The sequence below is a fragment of the Lepisma saccharinum genome, chromosome 29 (assembly GCF_977018435.1).
Source record: "Lepisma saccharinum chromosome 29, izLepSacc3.1, whole genome shotgun sequence".
Taxonomy (NCBI): Eukaryota; Metazoa; Arthropoda; class Insecta; order Zygentoma; family Lepismatidae; genus Lepisma; species Lepisma saccharinum.
In genome coordinates, this window is record NC_139257.1 from 31,527,859 (window position 1) to 31,552,288 (window position 24,430).

The 24,430-nt window shown below is 37.7% G+C and overlaps 1 protein-coding gene across 1 annotated transcript in view; it reads left to right on the top strand.

Annotated features, from left to right (window-relative positions):
* The window catches only part of LOC145981588 (adenylate cyclase type 6), a 464,667-nt gene that overhangs the window by 423,904 nt on the left and 16,333 nt on the right, over positions 1–24,430 (top strand). The window contains exons 12-19 of the mRNA XM_083114946.1: positions 856–1,012; positions 6,848–6,945; positions 10,232–10,316; positions 12,078–12,194; positions 15,072–15,230; positions 22,012–22,190; positions 23,096–23,241; positions 24,209–24,318. Of these exons, the coding sequence (XP_082971072.1) occupies positions 856–1,012; positions 6,848–6,945; positions 10,232–10,316; positions 12,078–12,194; positions 15,072–15,230; positions 22,012–22,190; positions 23,096–23,241; positions 24,209–24,318 (1,051 nt within the window). The remainder of the gene's footprint in view (positions 1–855; positions 1,013–6,847; positions 6,946–10,231; positions 10,317–12,077; positions 12,195–15,071; positions 15,231–22,011; positions 22,191–23,095; positions 23,242–24,208; positions 24,319–24,430) is intronic.

The following is a 24,430-nucleotide window of genomic DNA, read 5'->3' on the forward strand; positions in this document are numbered from 1 at the left end:
AATCAACAGTGTTAAGTTTCATATTTCATTGCACACAAAATGTAAGAATAATGTTGTTCAACTATTATTAGAATATTTACTTTAATACAAAGAATGTAGTCCACGTGACATGAAATGCCCCAAAAGTAAAACCAAATGCAAGATAAATATGACTATGAAATCTAATTGGTTTATATTAATAGAAAGTAATGCCTAAACAAACACTAAATAAAACCATTTCAAGTACAGAGTGGTGCAAAAAAAAAAGGTAATTGAAGTTAGTACATGTTTCAGAACCCTGTATTTTGTAAATCTATTGATTATTGTAACCAGTTGGTAAAATTTGCAACTTTATAAATATCACAATAAAATATTTATTGATTCACTTTTAAATGTAGATACATTGTAACATAATGTGAGTGTGTAAGTTAATATCTTCCCCCCCGCCAGTCTCCATGGTTTCGCACACACCCTGTATACGGTGCCTATGTACCACTATATTAATGGTAGATAACAACACGATATCACAATTGCCACGAAATTGTTTTCACAACTCTTCCACCCGCACTGGAAACACTGCGTTCATATAAAGTCAATTTTCCGAACCACACATTTGCGATTGATATGATGATATCGTGTGCTGATCCATTACCTACCAGTGATGACGTATCATGTTAACAAAGTTTCGGATCAGGCCTGGTACGTAAGAAGGTGTGGCTTTAGGGTGATTGGACATCAAAGTGAGACCTGGCACTTGGGAATGACATTGGTTTTTCATTCATTATTCAAATAATAATGCTATATAACTTGAACATAGTTTCTCGTTGTGAAGATGTCTGCATTTTATTTTGGAAAATAATGTTTTTCTTTCTCTAGAATGGGTTTCGGGGAAAACCACGAGACTAAAGACCCAGAAGATGAGGTGAATGATTACTTGACAAGAGCCATTGACGCAAGAAGCATAGACAGACTTAGAGCGGAACATTGCAAAAGGTTTTTGCTAACGTTCAGAAACCCGGATATCGAAGATAAGGTATTTATAATATTACAGTTCCAAAAATTGCAGATATACAGGGACCGCCAGTAAAAGCTGACGGTTTCGAAATGTGTATATAAATAAAACAAATAATGTAAGGCTACATGAATGTGTATGAAATGGAGGTCAGCATTTATCGGACACAATTTTCAAAACAAAGAAAAATTAATGTAAGCACTGAAAATGGCAATTATTTTTGTAGCAATTTTGATTATGAAACCTTGCATTACATTAATTGTTTTATTTATATACACATTTCAAAACCGTCAGCTTTTCCTGCAAATCCCTGTATATGAATTGTTCCCAAGGTTTTGTGTGCAATGAATTTTGTCTGGACGTAGATGTTAGTTTGATAATTTTGGAACTGAAACTAGATATGGAAACAAACAAGTTTCTAGATCATACCAACAGTTTCCGATCATGGGAAACCTGGGTAATACCGAACACAGACGTAATGGCGAACAGCAGGTTTTCTGCTTTGCTTCCTTGATAAGAGTGATCCAACTGGTGCTGCCATCTAGCGCCTATGCGTTAAATTCCTATCGTCTGTAAGACATCGAAGCCAGCGGACAAATGTTGTTTTTTCAACTTTGCTTGTAATTTATGTGCTGTATTTACTTCGAAATAAGTGGAGAATGTTATATTATTTTTTACGTCGTTTACTCCTGTAGATTGTACATTTGTTTAAGCAATTTTCAAACACACTGGAATATTCCTATAGGGTAAATTCATGAAAAGAAAATAATGGTTGCTTGACCATTTTCTAAAAAAATATATATTGTGTGTGGTGTGAGCCTCATATGTTGACAGTTCAGAACCACTGATATTTTGTTACTATCACCAATTTCAAGATGGCGGACATTTTTTCATCATGGCGAGCGTCATTTCTCCATTCGTAAGCGTCAGCGGTAAAATTTTTATCTCAACTCTGGTAAATCCTAGGACAATGAGACAAAATCTGTGATGTTAAGCACATTATAGGCTACAATTATATTTGTGTATAATATCCTAAAAAATATTCCTTCATAATAAATTTTTAAGGTCAAAATTTTGTATCGTAATCGCACAAAATGTCATTTTCGGGTATTTTTTTTTTAGGGGGAAGGTAGTTTGTTTAACACTTGATTTTTTTTTCAATTACCTGTGCACCAATAGTGTATGTCATAATTATTTTTGCTTGAGTAGTTTTCTTTTCTACAGGATCATAAAGATGTACTTTTATAGAAGAAAAGTTCCAAATGCAGGGTTAAATATCTCTGGTAGGCAGTTGTTTAAAAATCTGAAATTTGTGCACATTACAGTACTGTAGGATAAGTAGCTTCAGTTAATATTTTAAATTTGAGATTCAATTGGTTTAAGAGATGCAAAACTCATGAAAAATTCTATAATTCGCGTTAAATAAGGTCGCGCCATGATAAAAAAAATATCCGCCATCTTGAAATGGGTGATGATAAAAATAAATTAAAAGTGGTTCTGAACTGTCAATATATGAGGCTCACACCACATGAAATATATATACGTTTAAAAATTGTCGAGCAACCAGTGTTGTATCACTTGTAATGGATTGGCCCCCTATATTACATACATCAGATGTGGTGACAATAAGGGTTGTTAATGGTCCAGGAATTTTTTTAAAAAAAATCAATTCCGGTCCAAGAGAGAAAATCAGCAAGCGTAAATGGGTTCTGGACCGTAAAGAATCTTTTTCTGTAAAGTATTTCAATTCGGTCCAGGAACCTTTTTTCCGGATCGATTAAAATTCGGTCCAGGAACCTTTTTTCCGAATCGATTAAAATTCGGTCCAGGAACCTTTTTTCCGGATCGATTAAAATTCGCTCCAGGAACCTGTTTTCCGGATCGATTAAAATTCGGTCCAGGAACCCTTTTTTCCGGATCGATTAAAATTCGGTCCAGGAACGTTTTTTTCCGGATCGATTAAAATTCGGTCCAGGAACGTTTTTTTCCAGATCGATTAAAATTCGGTCCAGGAACTTTTTTCCGGATCGATTAAAATTCGGTCCAGGAACGTTTTTTTCCGGATCGATTAAAATTCGGTCCAGGAACCTTTTTTCCGGATCGATTAAAATTCGGTCCAGGAACCTATTTTCCGGATCGATTAAAATTCGGTCCAGGAACCTTTTTTCCGGATCGATTAAAATTCGGTCCAGGAACCTTTTTTCCGGATCGATTAAAATTCGGTCCAGGAACCTTTTTTTTCCGGATCGATTAAAATTCGGTCCAGGAACCTTTTTTCCGGATCGATTAAAATTCGGTCCAGGAACCTTTTTTTTCCGGATCGATTAAAATTCGGTCCAGGAACCTATTTTCCGGATCGATTAAAATTCGGTCCAGGAACCTTTTTTCCGGATCGATTAAAATTCGGTCCAGGAACCTTTTTTCCGGATCGATTAAAATTCGGTCCAGGAACCTTTTTTTTCCGGATCGATTAAAATTCGGTCCAGGAACCTTTTTTCCGGATCGATTAAAATTCGGTCCAAGAACCTTTTTTCCGGATCGATTAAAATTCGGTCCAGGAACCTTTTTTCCGGATCGATTAAAATTCGCTCCAGGAACCTTTTTTTCCGGATCGATTAAAATTCGGTCCAGGAACGTTTTTTTCAGGATCGATTAAAATTCGGTCCAGGAACGTTTTTTTCCAGATCGATTAAAATTCGGTCCAGGAACTTTTTTCCGGATCGATTAAAATTCGGTCCAGGAACCTTTTTTTCCGGATCGATTAAAATTCGGTCCAGGAACCTTTTTTTTCCGGATCGATTAAAATTCGGTCCAGGAACCTATTTTCCGGATCGATTAAAATTCGGTCCAGGAACCTTTTTTCCGGATCGATTAAAATTCGGTCCAGCAACCTTTTTTCCGGATCGATTAAAATTCGGTCCAGGAACCTTTTTTTTCCGGATCGATTAAAATTCGGTCCAGGAACCTTTTTTTTCCGGATCGATTAAAATTCGGTCCAGGAACCTTTTTTTTCCGGATCGATTAAAATTCGGTCCAGGAACCTTTTTTTTCCGGATCGATTAAAATTCGGTCCAGGAACCTTTTTTCCGGATCGATTAAAATTCGGTCCAGGAACCTTTTTTCCGGATCGATTAAAATTCGGTCCAGGAACCTTTTTTTCCGGATCGATTAAAATTCGGTCCAGGAACGTTTTTTTCCGGATCGATTAAAATTCGGTCCAGGAACGTTTTTTTCCGGATCGATTAAAATTCGGTCCAGGAACGTTTTTTTCCAGATCGATTAAAATTCGGTCCAGGAACCTTTTTTTTCCGGATCGATTAAAATTCGGTCCAGGAACTTTTTTCCGGATCGATTAAAATTCGGTCCAGGAACGTTTTTTTCCAGATCGATTAAAATTCGGTCCAGGAACGTTTTTTTCCAGATCGATTAAAATTCGGTCCAGGAACCTTTTTTCCGGATCGATTAAAATTCGGTCCAGGAACCTTTTTTTCCGGATCGATTAAAATTCGGTCCAGGAACGTTTTTTCCGGATCGATTAAAATTCGGTCCAGGAACGTTTTTTTCCAGATCGATTAAAATTCGGTCCAGGAACTTTTTTCCGGATCGATTAAAATTCGGTCCAGGAACCTTTTTTTCCGGATCGATTAAAATTCGGTCCAGGAACCTTTTTTTCCGGATCGATTAAAATTCGGTCCAAGAACCTTTTTTCCGGATCGATTAAAATTCGGTCCAGGAACCTTTTTTCCGGATCGATTAAAATTCGGTCCAGGAACCTTTTTTTCCGGATCGATTAAAATTCGGTCCAGGAACGTTTTTTTCCGGATCGATTAAAATTCGGTCCAGGAACGTTTTTTTCCAGATCGATTAAAATTCGGTCCAGGAACCTTTTTTTTCCGGATCGATTAAAATTCGGTCCAGGAACTTTTTTCCGGATCGATTAAAATTCGGTCCAGGAACGTTTTTTTCCAGATCGATTAAAATTCGGTCCAGGAACGTTTTTTTCCAGATCGATTAAAATTCGGTCCAGGAACCTTTTTTCCGGATCGATTAAAATTCGGTCCAGGAACCTTTTTTTCCGGATCGATTAAAATTCGGTCCAGGAACGTTTTTTTCCGGATCGATTAAAATTCGGTCCAGGAACGTTTTTTTCCAGATCGATTAAAATTCGGTCCAGGAACTTTTTTCCGGATCGATTAAAATTCGGTCCAGGAACCTTTTTTTCCGGATCGATTAAAATTCGGTCCAGGAACCTTTTTTTCCGGATCGATTAAAATTCGGTCCAGGAACCTTTTTTTTTCCGGATCGATTAAAATTCGGTCCAGGAACCTATTTTCCGGATCGATTAAAATTCGGTCCAAGAACCTTTTTTCCGGATCGATTAAAATTCGGTCCAGGAACCTTTTTTCCGGATCGATTAAAATTCGGCCCAGGAACCTTTTTTCCGGATCGATTAAAATTCGGTCCAGGAACCTTTTTTTTCCGGATCGATTAAAATTCGGTCCAGGAACATTTTTTTCCGGATCGATTAAAATTCGGTCCAGGAACTTTTTTCCGGATCGATTAAAATTCGGTCCAGGAACCTTTTTTCCGGATCGATTAAAATTCGGTCCAGGAACCTTTTTTCAAGTAAACAATACGTAACTTGGACCGAATTTAAGTTATGGCAGAAAGAAGATTCCGGTCCTGCAGCGGAACCCAATAGAACCCATTGGAATTTATTGGATCCTGGAACTTTAACAACCCTGGTGACTATGAAAACATGTTGGCGCATGAATGGGTAATGCTGCGAACAGCTGTTTGTCATTACTCTAGTATGTTAGCTTATAATTTAAAATCGGCTTGTTTTGTACAAATCCATGAAACAAATAAGAATCATAGTGGGTTGTGTCTGTCTATGTTAGACTTCAACTCTTCAAAAGGAAAATCTTGCACAATTCATATAAAACATTAGCAATGAAGTGACCTGTACCAACAAGCTTTCCTGCAGTAACATATTTGGCCGAACATTTTTCTCAAAATACTTTGAAAAACAAATATTCCGTAATTTTGACTTACTTTGTCTTCATAGTAACGATGTTTCATAAGAGGTAATGGTGAACACGATGTTCGGAATTACCCTGAGAAATCCTAGCAAAGGCAAGCATGACAGCCGTGTCTTTTTCTTAGTTTCTTCTGCAAAACAAATATAGGGTGTCACAAAAGTAACGCAGGATTTAATTTAAGGAAAAGACATTTCATATATTTATTAGTTAGCTAAGTTATCACATTATATGAAAGAGTGAACATTCCCATTGTAGGTGGAAGAGAATGTCTGACAAAATGTCCTCCACGACGCATTTGACACACGAATTCTTTTTAAAATATTCTGAATCACCTTTTCGCATAACTGTGGCTCAATGCCAATGCTCATTGAATTTCTGCTTTCAATTCAGAAATCTTTGTTATCTTCGCAGCATAAACTTTGAACTTAATGAATCCCCAGAAGAGAAAGATCGCACAGTTGTTTCATTTGGGGCGCTTCTCCTATCGAAAATGTCAGGTAATTTGCTCACAGTTTCCGTACTTAACGATCGCCACTCGCTCCTTCGTCATGTATCGCTCCATATTGACTAACCGCAATGTTTTTTCTACAACATGTGACTTAGAATGCTGCCAATCCTGCGGGTAAAAAATGGCGCACAATTAAAATCCTGCGTTACTTTTGGGACACCCTTTAGTTTGGCAACATTCTTACTGAGTTGATTTTGAAGGGTTAAGGTCTCTTTACAATTTACCATCAAAGTTTAAGTCTATAGATATATATAACTTTTGATTGAAGCACAAATTTTAATTTCTCTTTTTACAATTTATTTTCAGTACTCAAAGGAGAGAGATAGAATGCTATCAACCTACTTCTTCTGTTCGTTCTACATTTATTTGTCTGTGATTGCAGTACAACTAATAATTATTCCACAGTAAGTTATCTGGTTATATGTTACACCACACAGTTGCAGAGTTTCTTTATAGCTTTTAATTACATTTGAAATATTTAGAAATTTACTAAAACTTGTTCAGTGCATTTAAAAATGAATATTTTAAAATGTAAAGGAACATAAAATATTTGCACAACAAACAAAATGTTCTATTATTTTAATAAAGTTCCTTTAGTTGAATGGTACGCGAGTAGTGCGCCACCTCTTGACTGAAATACCAACTAGTTCTGAAAGATGCTTGCGCGGTCTGCCACCTAGCGGTCGAATATGGTACTTACTGGACGAATTCTGCAATCTCGCGTTCTGACGAGTTGGTACGAGTCGATTTTGACATTTCTTGGTTTGTATATTCATGGGCGTCCAGAGAACTTTTTTCCAAGGGGAGAGGGCAGGCTTGCAAACTTTAAAGAATAAAATTCCGGGAGATCTCTTTACAGCCTTCAAACCTTTCACATTGAAATGTTCTGGAATAGGTACTTATTTCCTGAATATAAGCTGTTACCTGTTACTGTGAATGAACTTGATCAAAGCAACCATTCAAACACGATTTGATTGATTGATTTGATTGATTTTGGTGTTTTAAGTCCACTTCATGCACAGTAAGGCTAATCGGGACTGGACCTACAGTTTAAAGTGGGATCCGAACCACTATGTGCCTCCACCGGTTGTCGAACCCGGGACCCCTTGATTACAGGGCGACGACGCTATCACTGCGCCATCGGGGAAGCCCTCAAACACGATTTGTAAGTAAACAAGACAATATCGATATACAATATACTGATACAAACTCTTCTGAAGCCGTAATACTATAACACAATTCTTCAGATCGAAAAACCATAAATTTAAAAATTATCATTTGTAACACACTTAATCCCATTGTAACATAATACGAACTAAATGTAGAATATATATAGAGGAGAAGGTCTAAATATGGGCGAAGGTTTAAATATGGGTTTTGGAGTTATCAGCGCTCCCAGCTGCTGCAGCCTGGCAGAGGCTATGGGAACTGGTTATCTGTCAAGGACAAAGGTTGCGGCGCCAATTCGCAAGTGAAATTGGTGGTTAGTTTCGGCCTTGGACGCTGTTATAGAATTGCGACCTCCGAAAACGTTTTGCAGGTATGTTTTAACTCGGCGTTATGTGAATTCTTATCAGCTTGTGTATAGGTTATGATATTAGCGCTACATAAAACAAATGTGGGTTTTTATAATGCCATGATTACTTTGTGAAATATGTACCACAGAGAGCGAAAATAAATTGAAGAACAAAAATAGCGTGGTGGTCTAAATATGGGCTATGACGTCTTATGTTGAGATCACATTTTCAACAAATATTTGGATGTGTTTCTTAATTTCGATTTTTCCCATACCGCTTGATTTTCAAAGCAACAGATTATTCATAAATATGAATAATGTTTTAGCGATAAATAACTGTTTTTTAAATTTTAATTGCTTTTTGTGATATTGCCAATAGTAGCCCATATTTAGACCACAATTTTGATAAACATCATTTTACCATTTTTTTGGAAATTGCTTTTTTTTTTCAAAAAATGGAGACCTTCTATACTTAAGCATGCTATTACATTTAAGTATATATTTAATAGATATGCATTTTAAAGGCAGGTGCTTGATATATTATTTTTTTCCTCCGAAAATGACAAAATAAAAAGGGGGGCCATATTCCTCTAATGAAGGAAAATTGGGTGGAGGGAAATAAAGAAGCCTCGAGACTTCGAAGCAAAAATGTTTTCGTTTTCTGTGTAGACGCTTTGCCGCAACAATGTATTTAAACGTCATATTTTTCCCCTTTCAATTAGCTTACACAATGACTAGTTTTGCACGATCTTGATAATAATATTGTGAAGTTTAATTGTTAGCTTTGCAAAAACGTATTTCATCGCTCGGCAAATGCATTCCAAAAGAAAATTAAAATATTATAATAAAAACTCTGGTAATTCCGGGAGATAACAAAGTGTGTCCGGGAGAGTGAGTTAGATTCTGGGTGGGTTGGCAAGCCTTGAGAAAGAGGTGGGGGGAGGGGGAATCCCGTACATGAGCAAACACAAATACACATCTTGATGCACGCATGCACTTTATTTCCACAGATTGCACAAATAACAGGAAACATATACTTGTTTCAAAATTAAATAATATGGCAAATGAACACATTAAACAAAAACCGCGAGGCTTATGTGTTGCTACCGACAATGGTTTCGGCTTCAACATATTTGAGGTGCCAGAGGCTGAATTCAGAAGGAATTTCATTCAGCATAACAGAGATTATGTAAAATTAAAAAAATGCAAGAGATATGCAAGGAGAAGGAATTCGAAAATTATATTACAAGTAATCAATGTTAGGTGTCATTATTACATGATATATTAGCATTATTAAATTATTTTTAATTTTTTAAAATTATTATTTTAATGTTCATTAAAAAAATACTTCTTGTCAGCATTACAGCCTATAAAAATTATCCCACATTGCTCATTGCTCTCTTCCGAATTCCTCCTACTCAGCTGTATGTCCCACCCCTGGGTACTGGTGAAAAATAATTTGTTTGATGCCTATTTCAACAATTATTTGATTATCAGAAACTCTTTTTTTGTTTCAAATATGCTATACTTTTTTCCCTCTGTGTGAAATCATTAAAACACCTTAAAATTCCTACAGTAAGGACAAGCCTTGTAATGCTCATCACCAATGTTCATTGCATGAACAATGCAACATTGTGTTTTCAGTATTGAGTGTAAGTTCTAGAAATTTCAGTATATTTAACAAGTCCCTGAGAAATATGATATTCTGTTCACTATACCCATATTGCTGTTAAAATAGTTCCCTGGCATTAAAAATATTGAATAACTTGCTTGTAAATGAACACAGAAAGTCAGGACAAATTAAATTATGTCAACCGTTTTTTTTTTTTTAATTTGTTTCAACTAAAAGGTATGATATAGTCATGGGAATGTTTTGGAAACATGCAATTACTATTTGCAATAAAATTTCCTTAGTTTCATCCGTGATTTCCCCAAATGTGAGACCAAGAATGGATAATGTTATCGTCATTTGACGCTTCCATTTTGGGTGCTTGCTTCTGCATAAAATGGCTGACGACGATATTTGGCGCGAAGACCCGCAATTATACTGGGAAGTTTCGCTAATGATGACGTCAGTTGGCCAATTGCTTTATCTTGTATTCTTGGTCTCACAGCTGTGAAGTCATAACCAGTTCGAATTTTCCTTTCTTTAATTCATTTTATTTTATTTTCAGCTCTGACATCATGTACTGTTCAGGAATCATAGGCGGGTTCATGATTCTCCTCATCAACTTCACAGTGTTTGCAGAAAGCACAGAAGTGAGTATACAATCTATGTCAGTGTTACCAGTTACGATTTATAATACCTGTTGCAGTGGTGCCAATCAGTGTCGTACCAAAGGAAAGTTGTACGATTCCTTTTAAAAATGTCAGATCTACGAAAAGGTGGCGAAATGCAGGACTATGTCCCAAAAAGAACACACAACTGAGCCTTCATAGTCATAACCCGCTTACAAAAGTCCTGAGTACGCCACTGCTCCCAATATTTATATTTGGTACAAATGAATACATGAATAAATTGTTTGTTAATACGTAACTTATATAGGATTTGTTAGTGTTTCGAAACCTAAGTAAGATAAATTTTGGACAGATGGCGTACTACTAGAAAGAATTCCATAGTAGAGATTGCGAATGTGAGTACAGAAACTGTATGTACATAATATCTTTCAAAGCAAAATTGTAAAATCAAACATTTGTCGACAAACAAGCTAGTAGCTGGTAATTGCACACAGTTAATTGCCGATTGACGAACTCACAGAATCGCATATGGAAAAGAACAAACTCTCCTAATTTCACTTTCAATAGATGAAAAACTACATTTTAATGTTAAATATATGGAAAAATGTAATTAGATTTTCATCATACAAGGAGTGTAAGCGAAATTATATTAATACTTTGAGAATAAGCAATAAACTTAAAAACAGTGACAAAAAGTCGATATAAACATTTCACCAATTTAATAGAGTATTTAGTCTGTTAGTTCTCTTTTCAAAGGCCCACAAAAACACTTCTACGTCTTTGCCTTTTCATATGTTTTTCATCCTGAACTGCTCACAGTACGTCCTTGTCTTCCTGTACATATTATACTTCAATAAGAACACTCATGTTTTAAAACTAAAACTAAAAATAATAAAATACAAAAACATAGATTGATTGATTGTAATATATTTATTTGAATACACAAAACATATATTGAAAGATACCAAATTCATCGAAAGTGCAAAAGGACCAATTGATTCTCGTCTTAACTGCTGATCTTTAATCCTTGTCAGCTAGACAGGGACATTGGTTCTTGTCTTAACTCCTGATATTCACTCCTTGTCAGCCAGACAGCATTGATTCTCGTCTTAACTCCTCATCTTTAATCCCCGTCAGCCAGAAAGCCACATTGATTCTTGTCATAACTCGTGATCTTTACTCCTTGGCAGTCAGACAGCCGCATTGATTCTCGTCTTAACTCCTGATCTTTACTCCTTGTCAGACAGACAGCCACATTGATTCTTGTCATAACTCGTGATCTTTACTCCTTGGCAGTCAGACAGCCGCATTGATTCTCGTCTTAACTCTTGATCTTTACTTCTCGTCAGCCAGACAGGCACATTGATTCTTGTCTTAACTCCTGATCCCCATTCCTTGTCAGCCAGTCAGGCACATTGATTCTCGTCTTAACTCCAGATCTTCACTCCTTGTCAGCTAGGCAGTGACATTGATTCTTGTATCGTGGTAAATTAGTCCAGTGGTACAGTTTTGTATGCTGGGCATAAACAGTCACATGTAAAGCTTTAAGTCCAATAAAACATTGTTGAGTTCAGTTGAGATTCTTGTTATAATTCCTGAAGAAGCCACATGATGTGACGAAAGCTTGAGTTAAATTAAGGTTAGTACAAAACTGGGATTTTTTCAACTTTAGTTACTTAGGGAAATGGTGGCATGTGGTGTTAGTTACGCTGTGTTTGATTTTAATGGCATTGCAGTTTGTTACCAAGAATATGACGAATGTTTTTGCTGCTTCCCTTCCAGAATCTTCCAACGATGATAAAGAACGTGTCAGCGAGGATATATGAGAGTCGAGCCATAGCCCAGCTTCTAGCGTCGACCGTCATATTTTTCACGTACGGTGTCAGCCTCTCGCCAATGGTAAGTTCGCGTAAGTTTTCATTAATTTCTCCTAACAGGGATGCTCAAGTTTTGGAATCTTGAGCACGATTGCTTGAATTAGATAGTAACAACAAACATTGATTCCGTTCTGCATTCCCATGGCGACGTTAAATTGAAGTAGATTTTTAGGGGAAGACGGAAAAAGATAAATTTTATGAAACATATCAAAATTGCATAGGATTTGAAGAGATCAGTGTCACAAATTAAATTTAAGTTCTTTGAAGTGGAAAATATAATTTCCCTTTGCCTCACGGTATAACTTATTTTCCTCAAAATAATTGTAATTTAAAAATTGTAATTGGCTTGGTAAAATAAATAACTTCTCAATAGCAAACTTTTAAAACTATTGTAATAACAGAGTTACTGTTGTACTCTTCTAAACATTTGGTATTGTATATTTTTCACAACAATTTTTAATGAGTATTCTTTCCTCTATTCAGTTAATTGATCCCAAAATTGATGTCAATGTATGATTCATAAATAATAATAAAATATACTTGTCAAAAAAAGTTTTGCATATAACATTTTTTTTATTTTCTGCATCACAGAAGCCACACATGTCGATACCTCCGACTAGGGCAATGAAAGTACAAAATACAGAACATAGTTAAAGAAAATCCTGAAAGATATAACCAAAGAAACAACGTTGTTTTCCTAACCAAAGTAAAATGCAACAAAAAGACCACCAATTACCAAGGTGAGTAAACCTATCAGAAACCCCTCACCGTCTATTCAGTAACGTGTGTGGCCTCCACGAACACGTAGACATTCTCGAACACGACGGGGCATGCTGAAAACCAGGTTATGCAATGCATGTTGCGGAAGATTGTCCCATTCCTGAATGGCAGCGTGTATCAGACCACGTAGGGTTTGTGGTGGGTGAGGGCGGTTTGAAATGGCACGTTTCAGAAGGTGCCAGGCATGTTCGATACAATTGATATCGGTGGAGACTGCTGGCCAGTCCATCCGACGGATTGCATGCCTTCGAAGGAAAAAGTCCACCGAACGGGCAGGGTGAGGACGGTCATTATCGCCCACCAACGTGAATCCAGCACCAACATCCTGTGCAAATGGCCTAACGACGGGTCGAAGAACATTGTCCTCGTATGTCTGTGCATCCATAGTACCCTGTATGTGAACTAATGGCGTCCGACGACCCAACATGATTCCTGCCAGAACAGTGCCGAACCACCCTGTTGCTGGAAGCGTTCCACCATGAACGGTTAATTGAAACGATGCCCATTTGCTCTCCAGACACGTAGTGTTGTCGTCGGGGTGCAGACTAACCCGTACTTCATCTGTAAACAGTGTTTGTGACCACTGTTCCCAGGTTCAGTTTTCATGTTGCCTAGCCCATCGTACGCGTAGTGCCCTATGTCGTGCAGTGAGTCGGGGAACTTTCAAAGGTCGACGGGGATCAATCCCTATATCGTGTAGTCGGTTGCGCACCATTTGGGTGGACACCATGATCCCTGAGGTCTCACGGAGCTCCTTCTGGAGTTGGGTTGCTGTGGACGTAGGATGTCTGCGAGCAGAAATACGGATATGCCTGTCTTGTGCAGCCGTTGTTTTTGCGCGGTCTTCCTTCTCTGAGCCTATCTGCTATTGAATGGGTCTCCTGGAATTTCTTCCACACTCTAGAAACGTCACTTTGATTACAGCCTACCTGATTTGCTACGTCCAGTTCCTTCATACCTTCCTGTAGTAGAGTCACTATTCTGATTCTATCCACTGCCGAAAGTGTGTTTCGTGGCATTTCTAAAATGTAAACTCACAGCATGATAACCATTACAACCTTCCTTGAGACGCCCAGTGCTTTATACTCCCCCTTCTCACGAACTACGAGACAATCGGTGGGTAAATTACGAGGATAAAACGTGAAACATGCTTCAAAACCTGGCCACAGACATGTACCTGCTCTTTTGTATGTTGAATTGGCCTTCGGTTGATGTGTGCGCTTCAAAGGTATGGAGATTTGTGAATATAGTGATGCAGAATATGAAAAACTTGCAATATGCAAAACTTTTTTTGACCAGTATATATTATTGTGACAGTGTACTAAGATTTTCTACCATGAAGGAAAAAAATTGGAGAGAAAAGGGAATGTTAGACCTGAAAACGGGAAATTGTGGTCTAAGGTTGTGGCAACACTGACTGGAACTGTTTGACGTTAAAGCTACTGTACGTAATTATTCTAATCATAAAAGCTATGTATGTGTATTTTTGGTTATCTTACGTCGCTCGTCTGCCTCCTATGGCTAGTCGTAACGATGAGGATAAATACACTGAAAGGAACATCCATGTATGGGCATGGGCTATTTATAAAATTTGGGCCCCTACAATATCCTTTCCATTGAGCCATGAGGACATTATATTATTATTATTATTACTATTATTGTAAGTAGTAGTAATAGAATTAACAATTTTGTTATCATGATACTCACTTCCACTAATTGCATGATCAGTATTAATAACACTTATAAACTTTAAAATATAGACACACCTAAAGAAATTATTCATTAAACTTTGATAAAACAATACACTTTGATTTAACAAAAGACACTCACCTAAAACTGCTTCCTTCTGGCTTTCATGAGCAGAAAACTGATGAACGAGAGATTCATATTGTTTTATCACAATATTGTCTTCTTTATTGTATCACCCCCTCCTTGGACATGTGGCCCATAGGCTGTAGCCTAGGATAGCCTAGTGGTAAATACCCCCTGTATATAGGTCAGGTCTCGAACACTGAAACTTCGGTAGTGAAACCTCGGTTCAACCACTCATCATGTCACCAAAGCCTTAGCATTGATGGAACAACTTCAGATGCAATTTCTTATGTATTTTCTGTTTCAGCTGTCACTGAAAGCTTACGACCTGGAGTCCTGCCTGAAGCAGCTCTTCAATATCTCCCTCCACGAGGTGAATGGGACCGTCATAAGGCCATACAACGTGGCCTATGGACTGGAGCACATATCCCCCTGCCACACGGAGCCAAGCTCGCATTTCCCGGACGTAAGTATACATCGAAAGGCTTTCTGTTTTATGTGTACTTTAGCCCAAGCTAGGACAAGTAGGTTAAGTGTCCCATCTCTCCTCTGCCTCAACTTGGTTTTTTTCCACTTGATAACAATAATATCTCTTTCAGACATCAACCACGCCTTCTTCTAAGCTGCACACAGGATCCAAAATGTGTAAATTGATACAAAGATGTTGACTTCAGTAATATAGGACAATTCAAAATGAATGGTGCAACTTTACACAGTTATTACGATAGAAAATCAGATCAATATAAAGAAGAACTCTGGAAGTTATACTCACATGATTCACATTATAAAGATTCAACATGGAAACCACGTGTAAAGCGGTAATCATCAAGTACATGCTATGCACGAGACAGCAAGTTATTGTTCATGGTTTCAAAGACAATAACAATTCACAGTTGTAACTTTGGCAAGTTTTTCAGAAGGATGAAACATGTGCATTACTACCAAAGTGCTTGTGGAAATGTCTTTGCACCATTGTGAGTCAATCAGTTCTTCATAGCTCCAACACACAATACACTGGTCACTAGCCATTTTGCAACACTTGCGATCCTGGTGGAACAGCGGGAAAGCAGCATAAGCCCAATTAGTGAGAAAAAAACTTCCAGAGCTTTTCTTTATATTGATGCCTTGTCTGATTTTCTATCATAAATAGTTACGTCATAATAACTGTGTAAAGTTGAACCATTCATTTTGATGCCCACCCAGTGGCGTATTTGTGATTTTATTTTGGGAGGTAGGTTTTTTTGGGTATGCAAATTTGTATATGTTGCCAGTCAGTAAACTAAACTATTGAACGAATCAAGGTCATTAAATCTTATGAAACCCAAACTCATACACATAGAAACCTATCGAACTAAACAAACCAAACATTTGACCAAATTTCTATTGGCAGATTCAAACTTAACGCCCATCTAACTTACCTACAAGTTTCTTGTGTATACTTTAATACATACAAAGTATCAGATGCCTTGAAAACATCCTGCTGTTGTCTTGGCTTGGTGAGGTTGGTTGGTTGTAAAGTGGTGTTCTCCTTTAATCCACAAGGCTGCATACATTTTGGAAGGGAAATCCTTGATGACTGAACCACTAATGGAGACGGATGTGATTCTTACTAAGAAATGGTGTTCTATATGGTTTCAATACAATTTTCTTTAAGGGGGATAAAGACATCCGCAGGGGTTCCCATCCCCACCAAGGCCGATGACGCACTCCCCCCAAAGGGTAGAACTTTCATGTTTGCTAACATATAACGTACAAAATTGCCATTGTTATAGGTGTTTTCAGTTCTTACGGCGGTCGAATTCACCGCTCCCCATTCCCCCTTGCCTTCTAGAGCGCCCGCCGTAAGAACTAAAAATACCTGAAAAACTCAATATGCTGACCAAGGCAGAAATTTATTTTATTATAAAACATAAACTAAACGTAACGTTTCAACCTTCTAGCAAGGTCTTCTTCAGACTCTGCACCAAGTACAAATGAAACAAGGTACAAAACAGGACGATATATATATATATACACACAAACAATACTCCCCTCCAGACTATTAGAAAGTTGTTCTGGAACATTCTAGCAGGTGGCTTTCCCTTGTCAACCATACTTTCAACTGAAAGAGAATGTGGTTGGACTCTTTATCTCATGTTCTATTTCCTTCATTCTTATTCCTTCTTCTCTCCTCTTTCTCTCTTGTCCTTTCCACTCTTTCTAACACCTTGTTCCATTCTATGTTTATCTTCAGTCCCCCATTCCAGTTCATTGTGTCTTCTTCACCTTTCTTCTCTATTTCCTTGGCCTCCTTCCATTTTCTCACTAGTATTCTCTTCTCCCTTCCTATCTGCTTAGCCTCATCCCACTCTATGTCATGTCCTGTTTCTGTCGTAGTCTGGAGGGGAGTAATGTTGGTGTATTTATATCGTCCAACTTTGTACCTTGTTACATTTGTACTTGGTACAGAGTCTGAAGAAGACCTTGCTAGAAGGTTGAAACGTTACGTTTAGTTTATGTTTTATAATAAAATAAATTTCTGCCTTGGTCAGCATATTGAGTTTTTTATATAATAGAAACAAGGCTTAATGGTGTTATAAGTAGAAAAACTGTACATAATAACCAAAACTAAAAATCAATAACATGTCAATCAAACGAAACGATCCCCATTTTTGTGTAAAGATATATGGAATTGGTATAAATTTTTGTCCCCCCCCAAAAATTCTCATGACGCGGGCGAGTCATGAAACCCCCCCCTGTGGGCCCCCCTGCCTGGCAGACATAAAGGTAATGTATTTTGCAAGGATAAATATTTTTGTGGGGGAGATATCCCCGCCATCCCCTCCGTTAATTCGCACACTGCATGAAAGTGTAAACAGTGATGAATTCAGGGGTTGGACCTCCGGAAATAGAACCCCCCACCCCCAATTTAAAAAAATCTGATTGAGCTAAATAAAATGGCAACCTTCTACTTTCATTCATTTCAATTCAACTAATAACGTACTTTTATTTTTTTCCGTAATAATAAACACTAAGTCAAAATAATGGACGAATTTAAATTATCGTCCGTTTGGATACCTGCCTTCTTCATTTAAACTCAACAATGGAGACGTGTAGAGCGACAGGGCTGGTGGAGTAAGAGCTTCCATTGTTGTAAAACATTTCAAATTCTTGCAGCTATGTTAACGGTTAGTCAGTCAACAGCTTCCTGTACATTGGTGGTCGTATGCGTGTGAAGTCTTATCGAAATTTACACTTAATTTAATTACATATCAGAGGTAAGGGGTAATTTTAAAATATTAGTAGAGGAAAGTCAGCATAACCGACATAGAGCTCCTATTTCACAGCCGTGTTGCCACAACAGGGTAACTCTATTCATTAGGTTCCCAAGACAATGTGCGACCAGCGAAACGAGTGTTGGTGTCTGCTTTTTTGAGTATAGGGAGAGATTTTTGTTTTTGGGCGATTTCATTACTTTTGAAGTAATTCTTGAAGCTTTCCTGGCCGCGAATGAAGAAGAAGTTCTCTCGGGCAATCAGCCAGTTGATTTCTGGATAGGCTTCCGAGCTTTCAAGAGCTAACGTCACTCTCATCTTCAGGGATTGAAGTGGAGAGAAAAGTTGGGGGTATGGTTTGATGTGGGAGGGGTATGGTGCAGGTGGTGGGCAAATCAGGCGCCTCTCCCACATAATACATAAAACCATACCCCCAACTTTTCTCTGCAGTTCAATCCCTGAAGATGAGAGTGACGTTAGCTCTCGAAAGCTCAGAAGCCTATCCAGAAATCAACTGGCTGATATCCCGAAAGAACTTCTTCTTCATTACTTTTGGATGGATCAGTACTGCTTTGCAGTTTTATCACATTATTGGAGATAGAATAATGATTTCGAATATATATATATATATATATATATATATATATATATGTATGTATATATGTACTTTAGTTGTGAAGATGTGATGTTTGTACATTTTTAGGTCATTTTTATTGATGGCGCGTTTCCCAAACAATAATTGTGTTCTCCTAAACCTTTACGCCAGATGTCATACATGTTGAACTTATTTTTTATGATGGATTTAGTTCTATATTCTGAAGATGCCAATGGTGAATGTGCATCATTCGCAATCTTTGGGCTCATGTTCAATGTACAGGTGCAGAACATTACCTGTACGCAGTGATGTGCGTCTACGCGTAAACAACGATAGTCTACATTCTACACGTAGACTATTTTATACACGTAGATTACGCAATCTATGTAAACAACATGGCGAAAGGTGATAACTTAGCACAGGGCGCCGTGAAATTAAAAGAAAATTATACTACGTATTTGTTGCTGATGTGTAACGATAACTTTTTATACTCTTTCTTCCAAATTTGAACAATTTCTCAACTAGGAAGAAACCTAATATAGGAAATATTCTAGTGTTTTATGGGGAAAAGACCACTCTTGCCTCACGACTGCCATCTGTTGCTTTTCTTGCATACTATTTATCTTCTTCCATAGTTGATGATAGAAGAGAAGAGAAATTTTGTTGCAAATAGGATTCTTTTAATTTCGTTAGGAACCAATATAGTTGAAAATGTCACTTTCCTTTCATGAAAGCCTTGAAAATTAATTTTAATGCAATTTAGATTGTCTACGTAGTCTATGTAAACTTCAACCCAATGTAATCTACGCGTAGATTACGTGTAGACAACGCATGTAGACGTAAACTTATAGTCTACGGCACATCACTGCCTGTACGTCTCTGATTTCTGAAAATAACTTTATTTGTGTTGCCATTAAGGAGTAAACTGCCCAAAGAAATTTTCTTTCATGTTTATTAAATGAATTGCTATATTCTCTAACATAACCCATTAAAATATTATTACATATATTTGTTTGTGTTGCTTTGTAACGTAATTCCTTATTTAAACAGATATGTCGGTTTAGAAACCCATTTCCTCAGATGGTAATTGGGTGAGTTCATCTCAGATCATACAAGTGCTGTCAACTCACCATCACGAATTTTGCTGAAAAACATATATATTAAAGGACCACATGATACATGTGCAAAAATATTTTTTTTCTTTTCTGTTGATTTGTTACAGTGTTTCAAGCTCACGAAGAAAGACACTACTTCATAAAAAAATTTACGCAAGGAAAATAATGCAATATTCAAACCACTATAAATCAAAAACCAGAAATGGAAGAGACTTAAGGTTTCGTTTATTTGAAAGCTTGTTCAAAGCACTTTCAAAACCTTGTTAGGGAACATATTTATGAAACTCTCTCCAACTCTAAAATTAGGAATCAAAATACGAAAATTTGATTTTTTTTCCAAATTCAATTTTTTTTTTTTAAAAAAAGTGAAGAACAACAGGACATGAGTTTTTCTGGGATAATGGAATATGGGAACTGGACTAATTATTTGCAGTGCCATTTCTGCACTAATTTCTAACGTTATGTAGAAAAATTCTTTGGAAAAAAAATTAAAAGTTCATTTTGACCTTTTTTCAGAAACCATTTTCTCAAAAACACCAATCTCAAAATTTCTGAAAACTGTACAATATCGTCTTTGGATACTGTACTTACAGCAGGTACAGTCAGACCTTGCAAAAGTTTTGTGTGTAACCGGGGAGATGTTTTTATAAAAAATGCCCTCCATATTCCATAATTGTTTGTAAAATATGTTACACTGGCAACACTGTTTCTGACTGCTGCTTGTCTGGAAACCTGTAGAGCATGAAATATATTATAGAGGAACCAAAAGCAAAGAAACCTGCGCAGACCCGCGACTCCTGTGCACCGTACTCCCGCGTGAAGGGGAAGGGGGAGGGGGAGAGTGGACCATGCTTCCTTATGGCCCGAGCGGAACGGAAGAAGAAAAGGCTGCGCGGGGACTTTTCGTCCAAGGTTTTTTCCTTGTGGTCGCTCTATACTGGTAACATTTTGTGCGTGCATGCACGCTCGCTCGCGCGCACGCGTGTGTGTAGTGGTGAGTTATTACTTAAAATAGTGTCATTCCACATCATTTCAAACATATTAATAATTTAATAACTTATTTATACATCTTGAACCACGTTTGAAGTGAAAATGTTCAATCGTTCAAGGTATAAAAGAGTATTTGTATTAGCTGCTGTTCCGTGTGATGCACTAATACTGCATCAGTTAACAGGATCAGACACGAGCGTTCAAAGAAACCAAAACTACATGCTCAACCGCGTAAAATGATGCACCAAAAGTACATCAACTTCGATTTGATGCAGTTTGAAATCGAAAGACTCCCGGATAGTATTATTGACGCTCTTCCCGCCAGATGTCAGCTCGAACGTCAACCAACACGCTCTGCGCAGGCGCAGAATACGGATGGAAGGCAGACGACAATCAAACATCATAACGATTTCCACCTATTTACTACTTAAATGGAATATATTCCATGTGATTTCTTCCTTTACAAGTTTTCTAAATACTGTGTTATTGACAAAATGTCCCAGCAGCACTGAATTTTACCTCGTGTTTTCAACAAACGCCATTACAAAGCGGAAGTTGTAACATGGCTGCCATGCGCAGGCTACAGCGAGTTGAAGCGTGCATTTGAAGTGCCTTCCACCTCTCCCCTACAACTCCACCTATGCTTCAGATTCAGACTATAACGATATATTAACAGAGTTCACCTTAAATTTTATTATACTCTCCCAACAATACCCACCACATCGTACTTGGTTACATTGACTACACGTCATATACATCCCAAGTATGTTGATATCGAGACAACACCAAGAATTAGACAAGCTTCTTCATTTCCGGAAAGGAGAAGACACCACGTGTAGTCCCAGTACTATGAGCATAAAATGAACTTGAAACAGATATAAGATGGAGCATGTTTTCCAAATATAATGAGTGGTGTTTCCTTAATATAATGCTGAACAGAACTGGTTCGTTTTGAAGAAAAACTGCTCACAAGGTGGCGCCACAAATAAGATTTGCATTTTAGATTGATCATACACCAAAAAATTTCCACATTCTTAAATTTTATTTCTTTTCGTAATGTGGCAAAAACAAATGAAGGAATAAAATCAAGGTGACACAAAGAACAAAATTATATAAATATAATGTGCTTTAGTTAACACATTTATCTTATGTATTTGAAATACAATCTTTGAAAGTAATAAGGAAAGTAATACTCATTCGGGTTGAAGAAAGTAATTCACTGTATCTTGCATCTTGCTCTCTATCTTATTTTTCTTTAATTTGGTTGAAGTATCATCCAATTCCTATTTGCAGTACTTCACCTTCTGCGTGCTCCTAGTCATGATAATGTGCGCTGTGTACCAAATACTCATGAGCCTCGTGAAGTTCATCATCCTGAGCTGTGTCTGCGTGGGGTACTTCGGGTTGGTCCTATTGTCTCATGGCTTTCTCTTCGACAACAGGGATTTCCTGCTTCAGCTGCACACCACGGGGTAAGTATGCGTTCATGTACAGTAGTGAGGGAGAAAGGATAAGTGTGTATGAGAGACAGGAAACGAGAGGTAAAGATATCAAGGGAAGGAAGAGAGAGAAAGAGTGCGTGGTATAGGGGGAGAGAAGGAGACAGAAACGTAATGATAAATTGTCAAGAGGAAGATAAAGAGAAAAAGGTGTAAGCCAAAAGGAGAACGGAAAGGGTAAAACAATGAAAAGAAAAGGAGGAGATGGTGTGTATGTATGTGTGTGTGTGAGAGAGAGAGCAGATAAAGACAGAATGAGGTGGGGAAAATAGGGAATGAAAGAACAAGTGAGAAATAGAAAGACAGGGAGGGATAGGAATATGTAACAAGAGTGTGAGAAGAAACATACAGTGATAGAGGGATAATGAGAGAGACAGAGAGAGTAGATAGAACGTAGAGAGAGATTATGTGTGTGTGAGAGAAATAGAGTAGTTTTAAAGAAGGAGCATAGGGACAGAGTGAGGGGGAGGGAGGAAGTAAAAAAGAGAAAGAAGAAGAGACGGAGTGATAGAATGGAGAGATAAGAAAGAACAGAGAGAGAAAATGTGTGGACACAGAATAGGAGCTAGACAGAGAGAGAAAGAAATAAAAATTGAGAGCTAAAGAGATACAGAAGAAAAGAGTCGAATGTAGGGGTCAACAGCAATATCTGCTCTACTCTATAGACGACAAGGATGTACATATATATTAAGTGTTTATTAATTGTCAGATTACTCTTTCCAGTAATGAAAGACACAAGTGCGTCACGCTTAGGAATTAACATGATCCATGTTTCCAGATGAATTTAACAGCCTGAGAATGTTCAGAGTGATTGTTAAGTTTAAGTTAACTCGTAGGTTCCTCTACAATTTTCAAATATTCATTCCTTTTCCTCACAGTGAACCTGCAGGAGACAGCGATATTATCTCGTCCAGGTACCTAACGATCGCCTTTCTACTGGGCTTCATGGTGGCTCTCGTGATACACAGCCAGCAGACGGAAGCAACGTCACGATTGGACTTCTTGTGGAAACTCCAAGCAACAGGTAGGTGTTTTCCCGCCCTTTTCTAGATAGACTTGACAAGTATGAATGATGATTTCGTGAACAAACCTGTGATGAAGGAAAACCCATCCAACTGCTGGGATTCGAATCCGAAACCTTTTATAACAAATAAAATCAGCTTTACAGGGTGTCCCATAAGTCTTGACCCATCACGTAGAATTATAATTACTCCTGCAACACTTTGTGGCAGTCGTAGAAATTTGCTGACACGCCTGCACAGTATGTTCTTTAAGAAGGAGAATGCTCTGAATTTTGACTTTGGCCAACACTGCTTTTGAGAGCCCCCAACAAAACCAAATTGACCGGAGTGAGATCCGAGTTCCTTGGAGGCCACTTCATTTATACTCGACGTACAGTCCAATATGCCGAAAACTGTGTGTTAAAGTAATGTCGCACTGTAAGCACGTAATGTGGAGTGGCGCTATCCTGATGAAGATTTCTATGGGCCTAGACTTACGGAACACTCTGTAGATTCGTTGTCTTGAGGTAATTACCATTTGTAATATTGGATGCCGGAGTTAGAACTTAACTTTACTTACATTCAGGAGATTGGAGGTTTATATCTCAGTCATTGCAGGCGAATGCTGGGAAGATATCATCAGTGAAGTTGCTGAGAATTCTTACCCCTTGCTCGTCAATCTTATTCTACCCCTATCTTTGTTGATAACCTAAAGGTAAAAATAAGTGACATGTCGAAGTGGTTTTCGCATGAAATGCGCAAATTTATTGCGGATTTAAAAATGGCAAGCTCAGTTTCTGCTGACATGAGGCTCTTTCCTTGATAAAATGCATGCTAGTAGCAACCCTGAATCCGATGTGCTTCTACAAGTGCATAGGATAAACATTATTATTTTTAACGAGGAACGTTTTTCGTTTTGATGCCTATATTGACGTGTGTGTGTGTGTGTGTGTCCAGTGACCAACAACAAATTTGTTTTCTCCCTTGCAGAAGAGAAAGAAGACATGGAGCATCTTCAGGCGTACAACAGAAAACTCCTGGCCAATATCCTTCCTGTGCATGTAGCCGAACACTTCCTGTCAGGGGACAAAAACGCAGATGTGAGTAATATTTTTTTAAGTTATCAAAATTGACTTGAAAGGGAAGTATTTCTATTTGCACGAAACTTAACCGTTAAGTACTACGGACGTTGATAATCACACAAGTACTATG